Source organism: Miniopterus natalensis, chromosome 17 (assembly GCF_054644295.1).
Source record: "Miniopterus natalensis isolate mMinNat1 chromosome 17, mMinNat1.hap1, whole genome shotgun sequence".
In the NCBI taxonomy this organism is placed as follows: Eukaryota; Metazoa; Chordata; class Mammalia; order Chiroptera; family Miniopteridae; genus Miniopterus; species Miniopterus natalensis.
The window spans coordinates 45,385,210-45,406,662 of NC_142097.1; the positions used below are offsets into that span (position 1 = coordinate 45,385,210).

At 63.7% G+C, this 21,453-nt stretch overlaps 3 protein-coding genes across 5 annotated transcripts; 1 reads left to right on the forward strand and 2 right to left on the reverse strand.

Annotated features, from left to right (window-relative positions):
- The first annotated feature begins 1,605 nt into the window (after positions 1-1,605).
- GCGR (glucagon receptor) lies at positions 1,606-5,339 on the forward strand. Its single transcript, XM_016215446.2, has 13 exons — positions 1,606-1,704; positions 1,812-1,914; positions 2,689-2,796; positions 2,883-3,004; positions 3,093-3,199; positions 3,283-3,439; positions 3,530-3,689; positions 3,757-3,817; positions 4,055-4,124; positions 4,408-4,496; positions 4,574-4,712; positions 4,779-4,820; positions 5,124-5,339. Exons 1-13 carry the CDS (start codon positions 1,639-1,641, stop codon positions 5,337-5,339), a joined length of 1,440 nt encoding a protein of 479 aa, XP_016070932.2. The 5' UTR covers positions 1,606-1,638.
- A 4,990-nt stretch (positions 5,340-10,329) lies between these two features.
- MCRIP1 (MAPK regulated corepressor interacting protein 1) lies at positions 10,330-14,822 on the reverse strand. Of its 3 annotated transcripts, XM_087826419.1 has the most exons (6): positions 14,200-14,282; positions 12,420-12,538; positions 11,557-11,612; positions 11,347-11,465; positions 10,703-10,804; positions 10,330-10,464 (listed from the first exon to the last, which is right to left on the reverse strand). In XM_087826419.1, the coding sequence occupies exons 2-6, from the start codon at positions 12,453-12,455 to the stop codon at positions 10,400-10,402; spliced, it is 378 nt and encodes a 125-aa protein (XP_087682545.1). In that variant the 5' UTR covers positions 12,456-12,538; positions 14,200-14,282; the 3' UTR covers positions 10,330-10,399. The 3 variants fall into 3 exon arrangements, with proteins under 3 accessions (XP_087682545.1, XP_087682542.1, XP_087682544.1); XM_087826416.1 differs by lacking the exon at positions 12,420-12,538 and having other exon boundaries at positions 14,200-14,822; XM_087826418.1 differs by lacking the exon at positions 14,200-14,282 and having other exon boundaries at positions 12,420-12,860.
- Positions 14,823-17,226: 2,404 nt separating this feature from the next.
- Positions 17,227-18,070, reverse strand: PPP1R27 (protein phosphatase 1 regulatory subunit 27). Its single transcript, XM_016215436.2, has 3 exons — positions 17,881-18,070; positions 17,646-17,796; positions 17,227-17,350 (listed from the first exon to the last, which is right to left on the reverse strand). The coding sequence occupies exons 1-3, from the start codon at positions 18,068-18,070 to the stop codon at positions 17,227-17,229; spliced, it is 465 nt and encodes a 154-aa protein (XP_016070922.1).
- Positions 18,071-21,453: the final 3,383 nt, after the last annotated feature.

Sequence of the window (21,453 nt, forward strand, 5' to 3'; positions counted from 1 at the left end):
CCACTACCCCCCTGCAGGGCCTCTGGACAGGGAACAACTTATCGGGCAGTGTCCTTCCTCCCGTGTCCCCGGCTTGCATCTCTGCGGTCCGTTTCGCCCCAGCAGCCCTGTCACTCCCCCTCCCTTGGCCCTAGAGCCTCCAGCTGCTCAGGCCCACCGGGTACCCCTGAGCCTGCACACCCACCCCCGTCCTCCTCTAGCCGGTGCTGCAGGGGAGAGGCTGCTCCTAGCTGCTCCTCGCCTCCGGAGCTCAGTGGCCAGGGCCAGCGAGGGGCGGGGCAGCAGGTGCCTATCTGGTTGGAATCAGGAGATAAGGACCCTGTCGTGGCCTCGGGACTGAAAACACCCAAACTGCCCCTCATCCTCCGCCTGCCTGCCCCCTTCTCTGCCGAGAACACCCTTCACGCCGTGGCTCCCCGACCCTCTGCTCTCACCCTGCATGGAGGCACCTCAGGGTCCCATTAGGGGTGAGGAGGGAGGCTCTGGTCCCACGAGGACCCAGCTGGACTAATGGGAAGGGGCTGAAATCTGGGTGCCCCTTCACCCTCTACGGCCCCTGGCTTCTCCCCTGCAGTGCCTTGCAGCCAGCCAGCCGTCCTCTGTCCATCTATCTATCCATCACTTGCTCAGTCCACCCCGGTGTGTCCAGAGAAGGGCCCAGCCAGCTCCCTGGGTGCACCAGGCCCCAAGGGAGTCGCCTCGCCTCCCTGCTGCCCCCGTGGGATTCACTGGGAGTGAAAGACAGGCTCCGGAAGCATGGAAGGAGAATTTATGGGGCTGCTGCCGCCCCAGAGCTCTGGCTCTGACGGGCTCCAGCCCACGACCAAGCACCGGGGGCGGCCCCCCCTGCAGGCACCACAAGGGCAGGGGTCCGGTGTCTGGGCTCAGCAGCCAGCAGCGCTAATCTCCAAAGAATGTGCTGCCAGCTGCCGGCACACTATGCCCCATGGGATCCAGAACCCAGGCTGAGCCTGTGCGGGGCCCAGGGGGGCACCTACATGCTCCAGCCCTGGGGAAGGGGACATGCATGTGACAGGGACTACCCTGAGAATGTGCCTGGTGCTCCTGGCCCCTGGCAAGGTTGGGAGCTGGCCCAGGGCCACCTCGGCAACCATGGCACTGGGGGCTAAGTGATGGATGGCCCCGGCACCCGGCCCTGGCCTGGCAAGATAACTTTCCCAGGGACTAAGAATAGGTGGGGAGGCTGGGGAGGAGGTGGGCTGCCAGGGACGCTGCTCCCCCCGCCCACAGTGGTGGGACCAGGCAGGATGGTGGCTGCCACCAGCACAGAGGGGAGGGGCCCTGGTGCTGTCAGAGCCACCAAAGAGATAGCTGCAGGCCGTGGGAGACCCCGCTGCACCCAGGGAGGTGGCACAGCCCCCAGGATGCTGGGCAACACCTATTGGCAGAGGGCAACTGCTTCCCTCTTAGCTTCCACTCCATCAGTGGACCCGGAGGCTCAGATGGGTGACTTTAGGGGAGCGGGACACCCTGGTAGCCATGACAGACCCAACTGAGTCTCCTCACTCCTGGGGATCTCTCCCCAGGCCCTGCTGCTTTGACCCTCAGCAGCCCCAGGGAACCCTTTGCCCCTGATTTGCAGCCCCAGCCAGATGTGGGGGGTGGCAGCTCAGAGGCATGCCCCCCACCCTGCCACACCGACCCCACTTCCTCCTGCCGCTGCTGCTGCTGCTGTCCTGCCAGGTGAGCACTCGCCCCCTGCCCCCCAGCCCCTCGGCTCCCCCCGGGGCCTGCCCAGCCCCCTTCCATTGCTGACGGGCTTGCTCCTGCCTACCCACCCCTGTGCCCAGCCCCAGGCCCCCTCCGCACAGGTGATGGACTTCCTCTTCGAGAAGTGGAAGCTCTATGGGGACCAGTGTCTCCACAACCTGAGCCTGCTGCCACCCCCCACTGGTGAGCCCCCCAGCCTTCTGTCCCGGTCCAGTGATTGGCCAAGTAGCATTTCCTGATCTTATTATGGGAAGGCCCTATACACACGAGGAAACTGAGTCACGGAGAAGCCATGACTTGCCCAAGGCCGTACAAGCGGGAAATAAAAGAAATGGTAGACTTGCCCCAGAACTGGGGTGCTCCGTGCCCCCCTGCTGCTGGGTGCCCCCTGTAGGGGCCTGCAGACATTGTCTTTGCCCCCAGGGCCTGAAGTCCAGGGGGCAGACAGTGCATGAGGGAGACCACTGAGAGAGGTGGGCAGACCTCACAAGGCCTGGGGTGGGGGAGATGGGCCATTGTGCAGAGGGCTCAGGCAGGGGTGGGGGGGTCATAGGTGCAGAGACCGGAGCAGGGGGAGCTGCCTGGGAGGGCCAGTCATTGTCCTGGCAGTGAAGGGGCCAACCCAGTGCAAGGGGAGCAGGGGGTGACCACAGAGTTGGTGTTGGGCCCAGGAAGGGTGCCAACAAAATTGGGGTTCAGCCTCCAGAGAGGGAGGCCCTTTAAGAAGGGAACTGGGAAGAGGGGAGAACCCCAGGTAGGTTTGGGGCAAGCTGGAGATGCAGTGTCCCGGGGGGTGGCTGGGCCCGGATGGAGCTCCAGACCAAGCTGGGCTGGGGGGTGGGATGGTCAGAGAGACTCGGCAGGGGGAGCGGAGGACAGTTCTCGGGGGACCCCGCGAGGGGACGGCAGGGGCTGTGTGGGCCCTGCTGAGGGCCCCCCACGCTGCTCCCTCCGCAGAGCTGGTCTGTAACAGAACCTTTGACAAGTACTCCTGCTGGCCCGACACCCCTCCCAACACCACGGCCAACATCTCCTGCCCCTGGTACCTGCCTTGGTACCACAAAGGTAACTGTGGAAGGCATTCGGGGTGGCGGCCGAGGGGTCCAGCCTCCGGTGGGGTGCTGACCGGAGCCTCCTCCCCACACACACAGTTCAGCACCGTTTTGTCTACAAGAGGTGCGGGCCCGACGGGCAGTGGGTGCGTGGGCCCCGGGGGCAGCCGTGGAGAAATGCCTCCCAGTGCCAGATGGACAACGAGGAGATTGTGGTCCAGGTCAGCCCACGGCCCCCGCAGCCAAGGCCAGGTGGGGCCAGGCGAGCCACCCCGCCCAGCCCTGCCTGACCCGCACTGTGATCCGCAGAAGGAGGTGGCCAAGCTGTACGGCAGCTTCCAGGTGATGTACACGGTGGGCTACTGCCTCTCGCTGGGGGCGCTGATCCTGGCCCTGGTCATCCTGCTGGGCCTCAGGTACGCCCCTGGCCTGCAACAGGAAGGGCCGCGGAGGGCAGGGCTCGGGCAGGTGGGCGGGCGCCGACTCCCTGTCCCCGCAGGAGGCTGCACTGCACCCGAAACTACATCCACGTGAACCTGTTCGCGTCCTTCGTGCTCAAGGCCAGCTCCGTGCTGGTCATCGACGCGCTGCTCAAGACCCGCTACAGCCAAAAGGTTGGAGACGACCTCAGCGTGAGCGGCTGGCTGAGCGACGGGGTGAGCGCCCACGCTGGCCCCCGGCCCCGGGGCGGCGGGCGGCCCTGGGACCCGCGCTCACGCACGCCCTGCCCTGTGACCCACGGCCAGGCGGTGGCCGGCTGCCGGGTGGCTGCGGTGTTCATGCAATACGGCGTCGTGGCCAACTACTGCTGGCTGCTGGTGGAGGGCGTGTACCTGCACAGCCTGCTGGGCCTCGCCGCCTGCCCCGAGAGAAGCTTCTTCACCCTCTACCTGGGCATCGGCTGGGGTGAGTGGGCGGCCGCAGGGGGGGGCAGGCCGGTGGGAGCCTGGGACCACAGCTGCCGCCCCCGCAGGCGCCCCCGTGCTGTTTGTCATCCCCTGGGCCGTGGTCAAGTGTCTGTTCGAGAACATCCAGTGAGTATGAGCCGAGCTGAGCGTGGCTCGGGCGGCTGTGCAGCCGGGCTCTGGGGCCTGGGGGAGGGTGTCTCTGGCCTGAGGCTGGGGGTGGTGAGCAAGCCCGGTGCCCAGCATGGGGGTCATTCCTGGCCACCTTCCTTTCTCTCCTGAGGCACTAGCTAGAGCCCCAGGGAAGGGAGGCTGGGGGCTGGGGGGCTGGGGGGCTGCAGGATGTGAGCCAGCCCCACCCTCCAGGTGCTGGACCAGCAACGACAACATGGGCTTCTGGTGGATCCTGCGCTTCCCCGTCTTCCTGGCCATTTTGGTGAGGAAATGACGCCTGCTGGCTGCACAGGGAGGGGTGTGGGGGGCCGTGAGGTGGCCTCCAGCCCCCCTTCCCCGTGGGCCTGCGGTGGCCCAGGAGACAGACAGCATCCTGCCTGGGCGGACCTGGAGGGAGCCCGGCACTGAGCCAGGACGCTGGCCGGCGCCCTGGCCTGGGGCTGGGCTGCCGGTCCTTGGCTGGGTGCCCGCCAGCCCCAGGGCCTCGGGAGCCGGGAGGCAGCGGTGGGGCCCGGGCCGCCCTGAGCCCTGCCCTCCACACGCAGATCAATTTCTTCGTTTTCATCCGTGTCCTTCACATCCTCGTGGCCAAGCTGCGAGCCCGCCAGATGCGCCAAACCGACTACAAGTTCCGGTGGGTGCGGGCGCGGCCGGGGTGGGCGCCCGGGGGGGAGGCACCCAGTGCCTGTGGCTCAGGCTCCGCCCCCACAGGCTGGCCAAGTCCACGCTGACCCTCATCCCCCTGCTGGGGGTCCACGAGGTGGTGTTCGCCTTTGTGACGGACGAGCATGCCCAGGGCACCCTGCGCTTCGCGAAGCTCTTCTTCGATCTCTTCCTCAGCTCCTTCCAGGTGCCCGCCCCCCCCGGGTGCCCGCCCCCCCCTCCCAGGGCCGCCTTGACCACCCCCTCTCTGCAGGGCCTGCTGGTCGCTGTCCTGTACTGTTTTCTCAACAAGGAGGTAGGTGAGGGTCTGGGACCAGCCCGGGTCAGGGTAGAGTGGAGCGTGGGCACCTGGCCTTTGTGCTCACCTGCACTTGCCCAGCGGCTGCTAGGGGCCTGGGTGCCAGGCCTCAGCCCTGTCCTCAGGGGGTGCACAGGGTGAGGGGTACCAGCCGTCCGCAGACCCCGGCATCCATGCTGACAAAGCCCAGCTTGCTCCACGGCCAGGGTACCATTCGGCTCTTCAGGGCCAGAGGTTGGGGATCCTGGGGGGGCGGGACTGGCGGGCACTGGGCCTGGCCCGACCTGCGGGCTGCCCCAGGTGCAGGCAGAGCTGCTGAGGAGCTGGCACCGTTGGCGCATGGACGAGGTACTGCGGGAGGAGCACCAGGGCAGTAGCCACCGGGCCTTGGACAGGCCCACCAGCGAGAAGCTTCTGCTCTCCAGGGGCCACGACAGCAACGGGGCCAGCCACGACCCCTCTGCGGAGACCCACGTGGCCGGCAGCCTCCCCGGGTTGGCCCAGAGCTCCTTGTGAAGCCCCCAGAACCCCACCTGGGGCTGGACTCAGGAGCCCAGAGGGCACCAATGAACAATTGAGAGGCCGGGGGGGGGTGTGTGTGTGGCTGGAGTGGCCTCACTGTCCACATCCCCAGTGCGGTGGTCTGAGGGGTGGGGCCTCCCTTCCCCACCCCCGCTCTGTGCCCAGGGGTGGGGTGGGGAACCGAGTGGGCATGGGTGTGGCGGGAAGCTGTCTTGTGAGTGCATGCCCCTGCGTCCCATGTGTGTGTGTCGGCGGTTGGAGGAAATGTGTCCTTGTGTGCCCTCCAACAATAAAGAGCCCACGCAGTGGCCACCGTGCATGCCCTGGAGAGTGGGGCTGGGGAGGAGCCAGCTGGGCCCAGGGCCTCCGCTGATGGGGATCTTCCTAACCCCGAGCTGGTGCTCTCCTCTGGGAGCCCCCATTTTGCAGATGAATTGGAGCTGGCACCCCTGAGAGAACCCAAAGTGTGAGTGGTGGCTGACAGTGCCCCTCCCTATCCCCACCGGGAGCAGGGTCTGGCTACCCTCCTATCCAGCGCAGGTGGCCTCACCCCCACCCCGGGCTGAGTGGACAGTCCTGCACTAGCTTTGTCCCCCAGAATCACCACTTGCCAGCAGCGGGACAGGACGGGATGGTGGCTAAGGGAGGCCCCTGGCGTCACACTGCTCCCGACCCCCATGGGCACTGGCCGTGGCTGGACACTGGCTCAGTGGGGGCATCGCTGGAGAACCTGGGACTGGATGTCCATCCTCTGCTGGCCTCTGCTTCCTCCTGGCTCCAGCCACCCGAGCAGCTGGCAGGCCACGCAGCCGGTTGAAGCCCAGAGAAAGGGATCCCAGAGCTGAATGGCCCACATGAAGGCGGCCGTGCTCCTTCCCCAGGCCTCCGCACGGCACCCCGCCCCCCAGCACAGTCACTGGCAGAGACTTGGCCACTCTGTCCATGTCCACCAGGACAGCTGTGCACAGAGAGGACACCACCATTGTGTGGGGCTGGGCACCCTGCCTGGCGGGCAGTGAGGCCTGACGCTGGCCAGGAACAAGCTGAGTGCTGGACAGAGAAGAGCCAGGTGGTGCGCTGGGCGGGCGGTGGCCCAGGTGCATCCCGAGGCCCAAGTTTCTGCCTGGGCGCAGCATCTGATGGAGAGGCTGGAGGCTGGGCAGGAGTGGGAGCCACACGGGGGCCACAGTCACCCCTCTAGAACAGCCCTGCCGCAGAGCTGCGATGCCTGGTGGGGGTTGTGCATGGGAGGGGCCCTGTCACAGGAGGGAGGGGCCGCAGGAGCAGAGCAGAAGCCAGGCGGGCCAGCCAGGTGTCCCTGCTCTTAGAACTATTGGGAGGCATGGCTGGGCCCTGGGGGCGGGGGTGCCCACAGCCCCTGCCAGCCACGTGGGCTGGAGCTGCTCAGGCACAGCCGGCTAATTGGAGCAAATGAGAGGACAGGAGGCCTCTCAGGAAAGGTAAATAGAATTACTCACCCGCCAGGCACTGGGGCCCTCCTGAGGGGGCCTGCACCCCGGGCCACCCTCAACCCCCTCCATGGCCCAGATGAGACATGGAGGGAGCGATGAGGGGAGGGTAAGAAGGGGTGGGAGGCCAGTTACGGGAGACAGGGCTCTCCTGCAGTCCCGGTGGGTGGCCAGTGTCGCTGTGATTAGTGGGGGCTGCACCTCTGCAGGACCTGAAGGCAGTGCCAGCCCAGCAGCTGAGGGACCTGACCTTCAGGCTTCAGGGCACCTTTTGCTCCAGGCCCCCGAGGCCCTGAATCACCAGAGGGCATCCCACCAGCCCTTGGTGCCCAGAAGCCTATGTGGGCCCTGGCTGGCAGAGGGAAGGCACAAGCTCTCCTTCACGGCTGCTGAGCTCAGGGTCAGTGACTGCCTGGGGGTGTGCGCACACCTAGGGGCCTCCAGACAGCCCTCCCCATCCTGAGTCCCTCTACCCTTGTCCTCCTTTACCCCTGTTCCCGTCCCCAAGGGAACTAGTGCAGGCCAGTGGAGTCAGGGGCGGAGGTGGAGACCTGGCGGGGGCTGGACCAGCCCAGCCAATAAACCCTAGTTCTGACCGGGCAGCCCTGCAGGTGGGTGGAGGGGGAGGGGTGAGGAGCCCACTTTCTCACTCAGGGCCCTGCACCCACACAAGATCGCTCTCCATCCAGGGAGATAAACTCCCCAGGCCCTCTGCCCCTTCCTCATACCTACGCCTCCCCCACCTCCCCCAGTCCTTCCCCCAAAAGAACAATAGGCAGGTACGGCCCAGCCTGTATGTGTCCACATCTGCATGCTACTCAAGTGAGTGTGGAGTCCAAGAAAGAGGGACACAGGAACTTGGATAAACAGATCCAACGTAGGAGCACCAAGGCAGAGCCCCAGGATGTGTGCCAGGCCTAGCCCGTCACTGGGCCTGGAGGGGGACAGAGGCTCCAGGGGAAACACCCTCTAGGGGGTCAAAGTGACTGAACACACTGGGAGGACACTCAGAAGGCCTGGTGGAGAGTTGAGGACTTCATTAGTATTATTAGTACATGGGAAACTAAGCAAATGAAAAAAGGAGGCAATGAATAACCCTAAGGAAAACAAAAAGTTGGGCAGGAAAGAAAAAATAATCACAATTTACCACACGGCTCAGCACTGAATGGAAACACAGACATCGTGTAAATACTCAACATGGATGTACCCAGAGTTATGAGAAAAGCACCGTCTAGGCAAGGTGGGGGGGGGAGTGTACGAAATGGAAAATCCAGCAGCAGTTCACGCCTACTGTCTGGAAATGGAAATACAAAGACCCACGGTGGGAAATGGTTGCCTCTGGGGGTGGGGGGTGGAAACCCACTCCCACCTCCAAGGTGTTCTTGGCAGAAAGACCCCAGGCCAAAGGCTTTCATTTCACAAAAAAGCTAAATTGGCAGGAATAGTGGCAGTGAAGTGCCTGGAAGGGTATCCCGTGGGCCCACCCAGGCAGGGAGGGAGTGTACAGGCCCAGTGGTACTGCCACTAGTGAGGCCAGGAAGGGTGGCTGTGGGCAGGGGAGGCAGATACCAGGGCCCAGTGCGGCCTAAGGGAGCTGAGGTCAGTGCCCCTCTCACCTTCTAGCTCCACCAGAGGAGTAACCCAGAGGGCCCTGGGGTCAAAATCAAGTAGATTTTTAACTAATACAGCAAGATATTAGACATTCCCCAGTGCTCCCTGGGGGCTCCAGCTCCCCTTCCGGGAGGCCTTTGGACCACCACAGCCCACACCTTCACTTTACAGAAGGGGCCACTCAAGCCTGGAGGCTGTGTGATGTGTCCTAGGGCTCACAGCAAGGCCATGACTTTGGCTACCATCAGCAGTTGTCCAGGGGCCCTGAAGTCTTGTGGGTTGTGCCTGCTGTCCACGAGGTAACCAACAGTGGCAGTGGGCACTAGCACTGGGCAGCCACCTGGGAGGCAGATACCAATTTCCATGTGAGGAAACAGGCTGAGAGTCAGCAACTACTCAAGCTCACAGGTGCAGCAAAGGCTGTCTGGGGTCTAGCCCACCCTCCACCTTCCCAGCAGGACACCTGCTGGTCACTGAGGGCAGCACTTGGGGCAGGGCCTCGGTTCTGCCTTGTCCTTGGTAGCCTAGGTCATGCTGGCTGGAGGATGTGATGTGTGCCCAGTGCCGATTCAGTCTCAGCCCGCAGCCCCTGGACCCCGCCCACACTCCCCATCCCTAGACAGTGGGGGGGCAGCTCCAGCAACCCAGCCCAGCAGGCATTAAAGCCCTCACAGGTACAGGGGAGCAAAGAAGGCCACAAGGTCCCAGGAACTTGGCTCAGAGCTGGGCACCTCCAGTGACCATGGCAGCGGCCTCGGTGGCTGTTTATTACGTGAACCGTCTTTCCTTTGCCCCCGCCCTGGGGAACCACCCCCAGGAGAAGATACCTCCCAGAGCCACCGGTGGAGCCACTCAAGCCCCCAAAATACTCTTCTGGGAAAAGATGCTCCCAAAATAAATTCTGGTTTGGCTTGTGGGGTCTGGCCTGCAGGCTCTTCAGGCTTGAAAGTCACGTGCACTCAGGTCTCTGGGTGGATCTGGCGGTGGCTGCCTCCAGAGGGAATGGCCCCATTGCCCACAGAACCATCCCATCCTCTGGCCTCCAGGAGGCCCCCACCTCCCACAGCCGCACCCCAGAGTCCTGAGCCCCCTAGAGGAGCCCAGAGATTGGGCAAAATTTCTGTTCAGGAGCCCTGACCATGACCCTGGATTTCTGGCTGTGTATGGGCTGTGGACACAGACTGACAAGAGGCCGACCCAGTGCTGCCGCCTTTATTCACTGGTCCCAGGCTCCAGTCACTGGAAAAAGGGCCCGGTGACCCTCCCAGCACACCACACAGAGACAGGACCTGCCAGACAACCTCACACCCCTGCCCAAGGGGCTGCTACGCCACAGGGCCGCAGACACCAGGGCCCAGGACCCTCTGAGGGGCACCAGGGGTATCCCAGGCCTGGAGAGCTGGGGCCACCGTGAAGCTAACGCAGGAAGGAAGGGGCCGGGTTGTACAGTGGGGCTAGGGTGGGGGTGGAGAGGGGATTATTCGCTGCTCCCCAAGTGTCCAGGCCAGAGAAGAAGCCATGTGGGAGACCCATGCTGGGTGTGGGTAGGGCTGCCCTTGTCTTGCCTTCTGGCCACCTCAGGGACAAACCTGGACGAGTCCCACTGGCCCAGGAGACAACAGAGGCCCTCTGATCTCTGTCCTGATCCTGGCAGTGGCCAGGGGTCTGGGCTGGGGCAGTGGAGAGGACAGACAGGGAGGGGAGTCAGGGTAACCCCTGGGGACAGGCAGGGCCAGGGGGCTCCAGACACCTGGGCAGCCAAGCCCTGACCCTCCCAGGGACGGGCAGGAGCGCCAGCAGGAAAGGAGGGGCCGGGGAGGGGCAGGCCGTGGCGGTCCATCGCGCCGCCCTGGTCCCGGGTTTGCAGCCCACGCGGAGCACGGCCCGGCCCCTCCCCGCCCCTCCCGGCGCCGGGCCCACGGAGCGCGGACCAGCCCCCGGCTGCACCGGGTCTCCCCGCAGCCCGCCGGCGCCTTAGGACTTCTTGGCATCCTGCGCGCCCCGGCGCTTCAGGTCGCTCAGGTCGATGGGCTTGAAGGCTGGAGGGGTGGGGGGGGCCCGGTCAGCGGGCGGAGGGGCGGCCTCGCCCAGGCCCCGCCCCGCCTCCGGGCCCCGGCCCCGCCCACCCGCCGGCTCCGCTCAGGAAACAGGAAGCGGGGGCCTTCCGGCCCCGCCCACAGCCCCGCCCTCCAGGCCCCGCCCCTCACTCTTGAGGCTGGGATTGGGCACCTTCTCCGCCAGGCCCCGCCCCCGCCCCGCGAGGCCCCGCCCACTCACTCTTGAGGCTGGGGTTGGGCACCTTCTCCACGTACTCCTCCACGAGGCCCCGCTCGCTGCCCGAAATCTGGCTCCGAAGGTCCCGCTCCACGCCCTGCCAGGCTGCGGAAGGCGTGGCCAGTCGGAGGGTCAGTCCGGCCACCAGGCAGGCGGGTCCGGCCGGGAGAGCACCCCGCGGCCTCGCAGCCCCTCCCCGGCCCCACCAACCTCCCGGGTCACAGCCTTGGGCCCCTAGACCCTGCGCACCCCACTCCCTAGACCTGCCCGACCCCCGCCTCGGCCTCCCTGCCCGGCTCCCACAGCAGGCCCGTCCCCGCGTCCACACCAGGACCAGGGCCGCTGTCAGAGGCACATGCGACCCACTGGGGCACAGCACTAATCCCTCGAAGCGGGGCGCCAGGCACAGAGCCCCCAGTCCTGGGACACCATGGATTCCCCCAGAGCGCACATCTGTCTTCCACGCCCCGCCAAGAACCCAACTGGCTGCAAATGCTGCCTCTTCAGGGGGTGCTGCCCACTGGGAGCCCCACAGTGCTGACTGGCCCCCATTACAAGAACCTGTCCTCCAGACAGGCCCAGGCACCCCACCTGCCTGGGCCGTGAGGCTGAAAGAGTGAGGTGGAGGCCGGGTGGGGGCGCCCTACCTTCGTAAATGAATCGCACATTCTCCTCGTGGGCGGGGGTGAAGATCTCGCTGCTGCTGGGCGGAGAGCGGGGGCTACTGTTCCTCTTGCCGTTGTAGACGACTCTGGAGACAGGGGAACTAGGGGGAATAGGTGCGTGAGGGGAGTCTGGAGGGCAGGGTGCAGACCCCACACCCCTGGGTGGAGGCTTCTCCGCTGCCTAAGACCTACCTGGTCATTGCGGGGGAGTCTGGTCCTCGTGCTCTGCTGCCGGATCCCCTCGGCCTCTGAAAGGGACACCCCCAACAGGGGACAGAGTGTCACCCTCTCCAGGGGGGCTTCAGAGGGGAGGGGCAGGGGGTGTGCCGCCCTCTTCCCTTGCCACCAGCAGAACCCCGAGGGTGGGGTCCAACAACAGTCTGGGCTGACCAAGGATGCAGCAGGCTCAGCTGGTGGGAGCCAAGGGCTGGGGGGGTGCAGAGACACGCATGACCTGGAGTAGCCTGAGCCACAGCACCTGGACCACAGCTGTCCTGGGAGCCCCTTCCCCAGAGCCATGTGGTGCAGATGGTACCAGCTGCTCTGACACCCCGGTTTGCAGAATCAGAGCCCCTCTCCCATGAACCCTAACTGCCCACAGCCTGTAGGAAACCTGGCATGTTGTTTCCATGAGCCTCAGTTTCCCATCTGTAAATGGGGATGTACCTCCTAGTGGTGAGGAGCCACAGAACCTGTCCACCTTGCAGGTACCGGAGGTCGGAGCATGAGTGAGCTGGTGGCCCAGCAGTGCGGGAGGGTGGCGGAGGGGTGTGAGCCTGGAGGAAGCTGCCCAGCCTGGGGCCTGACCCAGTGACCAGGACCCTAGGGCATGGCCTGTTTATACCCTCTCTCTGCCCAGGGAATTTTACAGCCCTGGGTGGGAGTCTATTTTTAGGCTCACTCTCAATTGGCCAGCTGGACACACCACAGAGTGAGGGAGCTGGCTGCACAGAACTCTCCAGGGCCTGGTCTTGTCCCAGGGCGGGGCAATCCCAGATGCTGGGGGTGGAGGAGTCTGGGAGGGGGCTTCAGGCACAAGAGCCTCCCCCACTCACCCTGGATCCCAGGGGCCCCCAAACTGCCCAGAGCATGAGCGGTAGTCCCCACTAGAGGGCCAGGAGGATGGGACAGTGTGGGTGCGTCCTCTCTGGTTCACTCAGCCATATTTAAACACCTGCACAGGTAAACAGAAACCCACAGGCCAAGTCAAGAGCAACAAAAATGCACAAAACCAGCCTCCTGGAGGCACTCAGAACCCTGTGCATCTGCAAGTCAGGAGCCTCCAGCCCACATTCTCCTGCCCAGGGCCAGAGCATGTGAGGGCGCCCTGGGGGCACTTGCCCCAAGGGGCTGTTGGCAGTGAGCAGAGGGGGGGAGCTCAAATTATGCAACAGGATGGAGGTGCCAGCAAGATGACCATCCCCTGCCCGCCCTGGGCCAGTCCCTCACCTCCTCTTGTCCAGGGACCCTCAGCCCTCCTCTGTCCCCTTGGACCTGGCCAACCACTTCAGGGCACCTGCCTTCCCGGCTATGCCTGCCTTTGCCTCAGCCTCCTCTGGTCACAGCCTGCTGCCCCCTGCTCCCCTTCGTCTCTGTAGTCCCCAGGTCTGGTGGGGCTGGACCCAGAGCAGCTGGCCTGCAGAGGACCAGGCACTTGAGTTGAGTCCCAGGCCCCGGGAATGCCTGGTCTCTGCGTTGGGGACTCACCCCACACCACCCCCATGGGCTGGGCTTCCTGACCAGACCAGGATGCTGCTGAGGTGGCACCAGCTCCTGGACCCAGGGCTGTGCCCTTGTCACCGAAGACCCTCCACACAGACATCCTACTTCAGCCCTGAGATGTCTGGTCAGGGTGCACTGGGAAGCACATCGACCAGGAGCCAGACACTCAGCAGGTCCTCGCACTCTCCAGACTTGAAGATAAATAAATGACATTTTCAAAAGGAGCCACTGTCTGCCTCCTCTTGAGGGTAGGGGTCACAGCCCACCGGGCCTGACTTTAACAGCCTGTGTCCTACCAGCCAGCCCTCCCAGTTAGGAGCCTATGAGTCCTCCCCTTCTCCCTCAGCTCAGCCTCCCTACCCAGGTCTTTCTCACCAAGACCTTCTGCTGGCCCTGCCCTGGCAGGCCTCAGGGGCACCGAGGCGTATCCTGGATGCACCAGCAGCTTCCGCAGAGGCCAGGGACCTGGTGCTCCCCTGGAGACAGTAGGGCAGCAGCTTGCTCACCCTCTCGACCTCCCAGGGATCCTCCAAGGAGCTGGGCCCGATTCTGGCCACAAGGAAATTTCCATTAAGAATCAAAGGAATAATCCCCTGGCAGGGTAGCTCAGTTGGCTAGAATGTTGTCCCGATACACCAAGGTTATGGGTTTGATTCCTGGTCAGGGCACATACAAGAATCAACCAATGATGCACCAACAAGTGGAAAGACAAACAGATGTTTCTCCCTCTACCTCTAAAATCAATCAATAAATAAAAGGTGTTAAAAATCAACTGAATATGCACGCCCTGTGACGGCCATTCCAGTGTGTGAGGGGTGGGCAGTTAAGACCTGGACCAGCATGACACCATCCCCACCCATTCAGTAACTGTGGTCTCGGTGGAGCAGGGGAGGTGGGATGAAGCCTGGACTGGAGGTCCACAATGCATGGCACCTGGCAAAGGCCCACAACAGTGTGTCTGGCGGAGTGGAGGACAGCCTGAACGTTTTCCACCGGGGGAGAGTGCTGAGCAGGGCCACAAGGGGGGGGGGGGCATGGAGGTGCCAGGTGACAAGGGGCTGGGGAGAATGGCACAGGCCTGGAAAAGTACCAGGGATACCTAAAAAGATTCACCAAGCTACTGAGGGCTCCGGTGAGGTCAGAGACTGAAGTCTTGCAGGACAGAGACCAGCTGCTTGGCAGCTGATGTAAAGGTGATAGGGGAGATGGGGGGCCAGGGAGAGGGCAGGCTGCACACCCCATGTCCAAGAATTCATCTGGCCTCACCCCGCCTGGGCCCACCAGGGACAAGTGCAGGCGGGGGTGTCCCCTTCCCAAACCCTCTCCCTCCCCTAGTCTTCCTTCTGGCTCTCACTCACAAGGATTATCGAACACAATTACTTCCACCCTTGAGCTTAAAAGGCCCTCATATACAGCCCACACAGTCAACCCTGAGAGCCTTCCTTTGGGTTCTAACGGCTCTGGAGCTCCACCACGCCTTGCGGTCGCTAGCAAGTCCAAGCCTGGCCGCGTCTTTCCGTCTGAGTGCAACACGACTCGAGGTGCTCAACAATCCTGGCGTCTCAGAGCTGAAGACAGTCTCACAGGAGCTGTCCCCCCAGAGCCTCTGCCAAGGGGCTTGTTACTTCTCCCCATTCCCAGGTTAACTGTGAGAGGACCCCCTCCGAGTAGGGACAGCCTACTGTTCCTCCCTCGCCTTGCACACGCACTGCCAGCATGCTCTCCCCCACAACCACTCCCCACCTGGACACCACCCGGGCCCTATGCTGCCATCAAGCTCTCAGCATGACCCCCATCTATTTCATCAGGTGTCACCGGCTGCTGGGCCCCTGGACCACAACAAACAGTCTTCGCCACAGTGCCACCTCTGCCTGCTGTCATCAGCCTGGAGAACCACAACCCCCCCGCCCCCCGGGCTCTGTAAGCCTTGACTCTTGTCCGCTGTTGCCTAGCCACTTCACGCTGGGCCCATGGCAGAGTCCAGAACCACCCTGTGGTGGAAGGCCATCCATACCTGCTGCCCCAGGCAAGTCCCTTCCCTCTCTGCACCTCAACCTCTGGGACTCCAGGGCCAGCCCAGATGGTTCAGCTGGGCTGAACACCCCAGAGCCTGCCGCTGCCTGCACCCCCCCCCCCCCCCCCCCCCCCCGTTCCTGGATGCCCTGACAACAACGTGGGCTGCTCAGGCATGGGGACGGAGCCTTCCCGGTGGATCCGGAGGTACCTCACTCTTCCACGGGAACCAAGGGCTCCAGAGACTGCCTGGGGAGAGGCGAGGGGCCCAAAGCCTAGCCTCTGATCCTCTGACGCCCAGCCTCAAACTCTTTCCCAGCACACAGCCATCTGCCAGTGGACAGGAGAGAAAATACTCCGGTGCAGAACAGTGACGATGGGTATTCCAGAGTTAGAACCAAAGACACAATGGCTGGTCATTCTGTGCCCCCGTAGGATTCCTGAGACTCAGATTGGATTAGGTTCCACTTTCCTGCCATTCTCTGTGCTTGGGGCTCTCGACCACCCAGTTCCAGCCAGTGAGCTTTTAGAAACCAGTCTACTCCCCAAGCAGGGCCAGCAGGACATTGCTGAGCTAGACCCCAGTCAGGGCTACCAGTCCCTGAACACCCTGGGGCAAGGCCTCCTTGGGTGACCACAGCAGCCTCTCCCCCAGCAGCTGACCTGAGCCTGTGGGTCTCCTTCCCCAACACCTGGAAACCCCACCATCCCTTCACCCACCGGGATCAAGGGCACTCCTTCAGGACTCAGCCCCTGACCCCCCCAGCTCTCAACACTCTCCACCCAAAGGGTCATTTGGTTGCCCCCTGATATCTCCGGACTTTGCTGAAGCCATCCCATGCCCTAAAGGACTGTACTCATCCTCCGGGGTACAGCCCAAAGGCCGCCTTCCCCCCCTGCTGGAGTCTCCCCCTGTTGAAGGTCTCCCCCTGTTGGAGTCTCTCCCTGCTGGGGGTCTCCCCCTGTTGGAGTCTCCCCCGTTGGAGTCTCCCCCTGCTGGAGGTCTCCCCCTGTTGGAGTCTCTCCCTGCTGGAGTCTCCCTCTGTTGGAGGTCTCCCCCTGCTGGAGGTATCCCCCGTTGGAGTCTCCTCCTGTTGGAGGTCCCCTCTGTTAGAGTCTCCCCCTGCTGGAGGTCCCCCCTGTTAGAGTCTCCCCCTGCTGGAGGTCTCCCCCGTTGGAGTCTCTCCCTGCTGGAGGTCTCCCCTGCTGGAGGTCTCCCCCTGTTGGCGTCTCCCCCTGCTGGAGGTCTCCCCTGTTGGCGTCTCCCCCTGTTGGCGTCTCCCCGGGGCCCGGCGGGGGACCCTCCATGTGCACCTGCGCCTGACCTGGGGGCGCAGGGGGCCGCTTCCGTAATTATAAGCATGACGCCCGCGGTCCCGCCCCAGGCAGCGGCGCTCCCCGGGGGCCCCGGGCGCACCCTCCTCGCCGCCCGCCCGCGAGCCCCCCGCAGGCCACGTCGCACCCCTTCAGGCCGGCACCTGGCCCCGCGCGTCCGCGCCCCGGAAGGCGGGCGGGGAGGCGGCGGAGGGGCCGGGCGCCCCCGCAGGGCGGGGCCCTTTAAACGCGGAGACGGGACCTCGGTCCGGCTCGGCCCCCGCCGCCCGGGCGCCACGTCCCCGCGCCCCCTCCCCCTGCGCCCGTGGCGGGGGCGCCCCGCAGGCCCGCGCGGGCGGGGTGGGAGGGGCGCGCGGGCTCCGCGACCCGCCCCGGGCCGGCCCTGCCCTCCCCTCGCGGCCGCCGCGCCAGGGCGGGTCCCGGCCGCGCCCGCTCCGCCCCCGCCGCCGCTCACCTCGCCGCTCGGCCGCCGCCGCCGCCAGCTGGGGCCCGGCCGGAAGTGACGCGCCGCGCACGCGCACGCGCACGCGCACGCACAGGGGCCCCGGCCACGTGACGGCGGCGCGCAGGTCGGAGCCGGGCCCCGGCGCTGCGCCCCGGCCCCGGCCCCGGCCCCGACGGGACGGGCGCTTCTCCAGCAATGAGGCCACCGACACGGGCTTGAGCATCGCGTTTATTGAAAAAGTAAAAAGTGTCACCGTAAAAAATGCACCTGCAGAAAAAGCCAGGCCGGGGGAGGGGTTGTGCCCAAGGAGCGGGGCCCCGGCCGGGGCGGCCCCGGGCGCGCGGGGCTCAGTCCATCCTGGTGCCTTGGAAGAGCTCCACCAGGTCCTTGAAGTCGGGGTCGATGAGGTCGGAGGGCAGGTCGCCGTCGTCGTTGGCTGCGGCTCTGTCCGCGCCCAGGGAGATGAGGTACCTGGGTGCACAGGCCCGCGGGTCGCAGGGGGACCCGGCCGGAGGGACCTCCCCCCATCCCAGGGCAGCAGGGTGGAGCCCCGAGGTCCACCTGTTTTAATTTTCTGCAGGTGGGTGAGGGACAGACAGCCTGGCCCTGCAGAAACGGGCTGCTCCAGGAGGGCACCAGGGCAGAAAGCGTACTCCTGAAGCCCTTAGGGTTCTGAGCTGCATGGCCAGGGCCAGGTTTGGGGGCCGCAGCCTGGAGGCTAACAGAGGCCAGGGGGTGGGGGTACAGCTGCTGGCCTCGCGCTCACCTGGCTATGTCGGGGTACCCGTCGCTGCAGGCGATGTGCAGGGGAGTCCAGCCCGTCTCGTCGCGCTGGTGGACATCGGCCCCATATTTCACCAGCAGCTTCACGCACTCCAGGTTTCCCGAGAGGACGGCCTCATGCAGGGCTGCCAGGCCTGGGGAGCACAGGGCAGGAGGGGTCAAGGCAGAGGCCTCCCCTTGCCGCCCCACAGACCTAGGCTGGGCCTGCAGGCACCTACCTGAGGGGTGGATGGTGTCCAGGGCCACTTTCCGAGCCCGGATGAAGCGCCCCACCTGCTCCAGGTCACCCTGGCGGATGTGGTCCAGGAACAGGACATCGTTAGGAAAACGCACCGTGCGCTGGGCCAGCATCCGACGGCGCCGCTGCCGTGGGCTGTAGCGGGCATAGCGGACAGTCCTGCTGGGCATCCTGGGCAGTGGTGTGGGCTGCCCCTGTGGGGGACCCTACAGTTCTGAGGAGGACTGTGCTCAGCCCAGCGGACAGGTTCTCCAAGCCAAGGACAGCGGCCTCCAGCACAGCCGAGGCGATGCTCCCTCTGCTCCGTCTGCAAGGGCACCTCCCACTTATATAGGGGCCGCAGAGCTATATAAAGCTGCGCGGTCATGCTCACCCGTGAGGGGCTGAAACCGAGCCGCTCTCTACCCCGAGCTCAGATCAAGTTTACTGGCTCGTCTTTCAGCCCACCTGTCGCTGTGCCTGGCCAAAGGGGTCAGATCCTTCCTGGCCATCGCACCCAGCCCCGCTGCTGGACCTAGAAGGTGCCTTACAGAGGGCACCAGAAGGACAGGGCCTATGAGGAAGGCAGGCAGGTACAAGGACATCAGCCCCAGCCCTGGAACCCTGGGAGAAGGGCGTGATGTATGGGGGGAGGACAGCTCTTCCGCCTCCCAGAGAGTTAGGGGCCACCCACGTCTAAGGAAGCACAGGGTCCTGACTAAAGAAGGCCCAGCCTGACCCATCCCCTCCCTGTCACGTCACCTTCCATGATAACTCTTGGCAGTTTTACCAAAACATGGGCCTTGGCACTGCCCTCCTGCTTGGGGTCCTCCCAGGTTAGAACTAAATGCCTCAGCTTCCACTCAGGCCCTCTCATAGTGCCCACCAGGAGCCCTCTGCAGGCCCTGCCCACAATGGCCTACCCCACCCCATCACCACTCGGGTCCCTGCCCCCCCCCCCCCTTCTCCTGGTTCCAGGTTCCTGCGACTTACTGGACATGTGCTCACACTTAAGGTAGCATCCAGCCTGTACCCAAAGGACAGGCCATGACGTCCCAGGAGGTGTGTGCCCTCTGCGCTAGCCCAGTGCAGACTTACCTGTAGGAGTGCAGCCAGTGGAATTTTTAGAAGACGGTCCAGCTGGCTGGGCCAGGGCCACCTGCTTTCCCTGCAGCAGCCGAGGCCTGAGGTGGGGCTTAGGCCTGGGTGAGGGAGAGGGGCCAGTGGACATACGAGCCCGGGACACATAAGTGGCAGCAGAGCTGGGCCAGGAGTGCACCTATGGGGTCAGGACAGCCCCGCACACCTGAAGCTGGCCATGCTGGTTTGCTGGGGCTGCGTGCGGCAACAAGGAGCCTTAAACAACAGAAGTTCATTCTATCTGGTTCTGGAGGCCAGAAGCTTGTGGTCAAGGTGTGGGTAGGGTCAGTTCCTTCTGAGGGAGGGTCTGACCCAGGCCCCTGTCCTGGCTCTGGTGCCAGGCAGTCCTTGCTGCTCTCTGCTGGCAGACACTTGAGTTCCCCTTGTCACATGGTGGTCTCCCCGTGTGCTTGACTGTGTCCAAACTTCCCTTTTCATAAGGACGCCAGCCAGTGGAGTAGGGGGCCCACTCTGCTCCAGTGTGACCTCATCTTGAGTACATTTGCACAACCCCACTTCTAAATAAGGTCCCATCCTGAGGTCCTGGGGGGTGGGGAACGCAGTTCAAGCCCTAACCCTGGAGAGACCTCCTGGGAGGTCCCTGAAGGCCTGACTGAGGTCAGAACCAAGACGGAGCCAGCGCTCTTCTCAGGGGTGGGGCAGGCAGCTGGGTCCCTGAGCTGGTCTCATCCAACAGAATCCAACCAATCGAAGGTAGAGGGTTGGCAAACGTAGGTTTACAGCTGTGAGTACTTGAAACAGTTTATCCTTGTAATACTTATTAATTATTTGTATTATTGTTTGTTTGTGTTATTTGTCTTCCTGTTATCTTGTATCCTTACTTATGACTTATCTTTTAGGTAGTGGTGGCTGGTAATTCAGCCTACTTTTGCCCACCCCTGCATTTAACACCCTTGGGCCAAATGCTGCGGAGAAACAGGGCCCTAAGCTGGTCTCCCAGCCCTGGCAGGTTTTTTTCCACCCAGCCAGGTCCTGCAGTGGCCCCAACGGAAGTCACACCCAGGATTCCTGCACTTCAGGGCTCAGAGGACCCCTGGATGGTCTGACTCCTGGTCACTGGGGAGGAGTCAGGTACAATTTCTTTTGGTTTATTTACACAAAACCCGGAGACTAAAAGTTCTACCCTGTAGACAGAACTTTCCTCTGATGTGAAGATTACCTGTTCTGGTGTTTTCTGGTGTTGTGGAAAGTTCTGTCCGCCCCTCCCCCTGCCAAAGGATCAGGTGAGAGACTGTGGATGGAATTGCCGCCAACGGCACGGCCCGCCCCTCACAGGAGTGACAGGGCTGGAGCAGGAACGGGCTGGGGTGAGGAAGCCCATCTGGGTGGCTGTGATGATGGTGACTCCAAGAGGGACCCTGTCCCTCCCATCTGTTTGTCTGCGAAGGACAAGTTGAGAGCTGGGGTGGCAGGGGCATGAGGCTTCTATCAGGATCAGAGAAGAGACTGATGCCAAAGCCTCCCAGTCACAACAGACCGCCTGAAAGATAGTCACGGACACAGGACCATGGGCAGGATCTGCAGCGGACCGTAGTGGAGACCTGTCCTCAGGAGCTGACCCCAGGCGAGCAGCCTAACCTGCCCCCAGTGGCACAGCCCGGGCTTAATGCAGCCGCATCAGAACCAAGCCTGTGTTAGGCAGTTCTGCCCTGATCCTTCCATGCCTGCTGGCCTGGGGAACTTGTGCAGTGACCTGCTTTGCATGACTTGGGTTTCTGCCACCTAGAGGAGGGATGCAAATGAAAACACTTAATGCAAAAAGCTTACTTTGAAAAAGTCCAAGGAGCCCACCCAGCCACTGCAGGTGCCTCCCTCCCCATTGCCTGAGGCCAGAGCACCTGGAGGGTCTGCAGCCCCAGCACCCGCTTGTTCAGGTTCAGGTTCGCAGATCCGGAGAGAGGGAGAGAGGAAGTGGGATTGGCACATCCAGGCTGTGAAGCCTTAACTGTGAAGTCACCTGCCTAATCTCACCAGCCCTGCCAGGTCCTGGACTCCTCCCTACCTCCCAGCAGAGCAGGCCCACGGTGCTTTCCGCAGCTGTGTCTGCAGAGGGGACCGTATCAGTGACACCCTCCTGGAGCACGTGATGGCATTGCTTCTGCAGCTGTGCCTGGTCTCAGCTTCTGCACAGAGGGCCAGGCTCCCACGGCTGGTCCCTGGGTCACCATCGGCATGGTCACTGGGGCAGGGAGTATGGGATTGGGCACAGCACACCCCCTGCAGCTGTGATCCTGACAGCCCCTGTGCTGCAAAACCACTCAGGTTTTGGGCTCCAGAGCTAATTTCTCAGCAATCTCCTCCCAGGATGCTGACAATCCCCCAACCTCCCATGTAGGTGTCATTGTGTCGACAGGACTGGGGCAGACAAACTGGAAGGCAGCCCTAGCACAGGCCACCCCAAGACCAGGGAAGG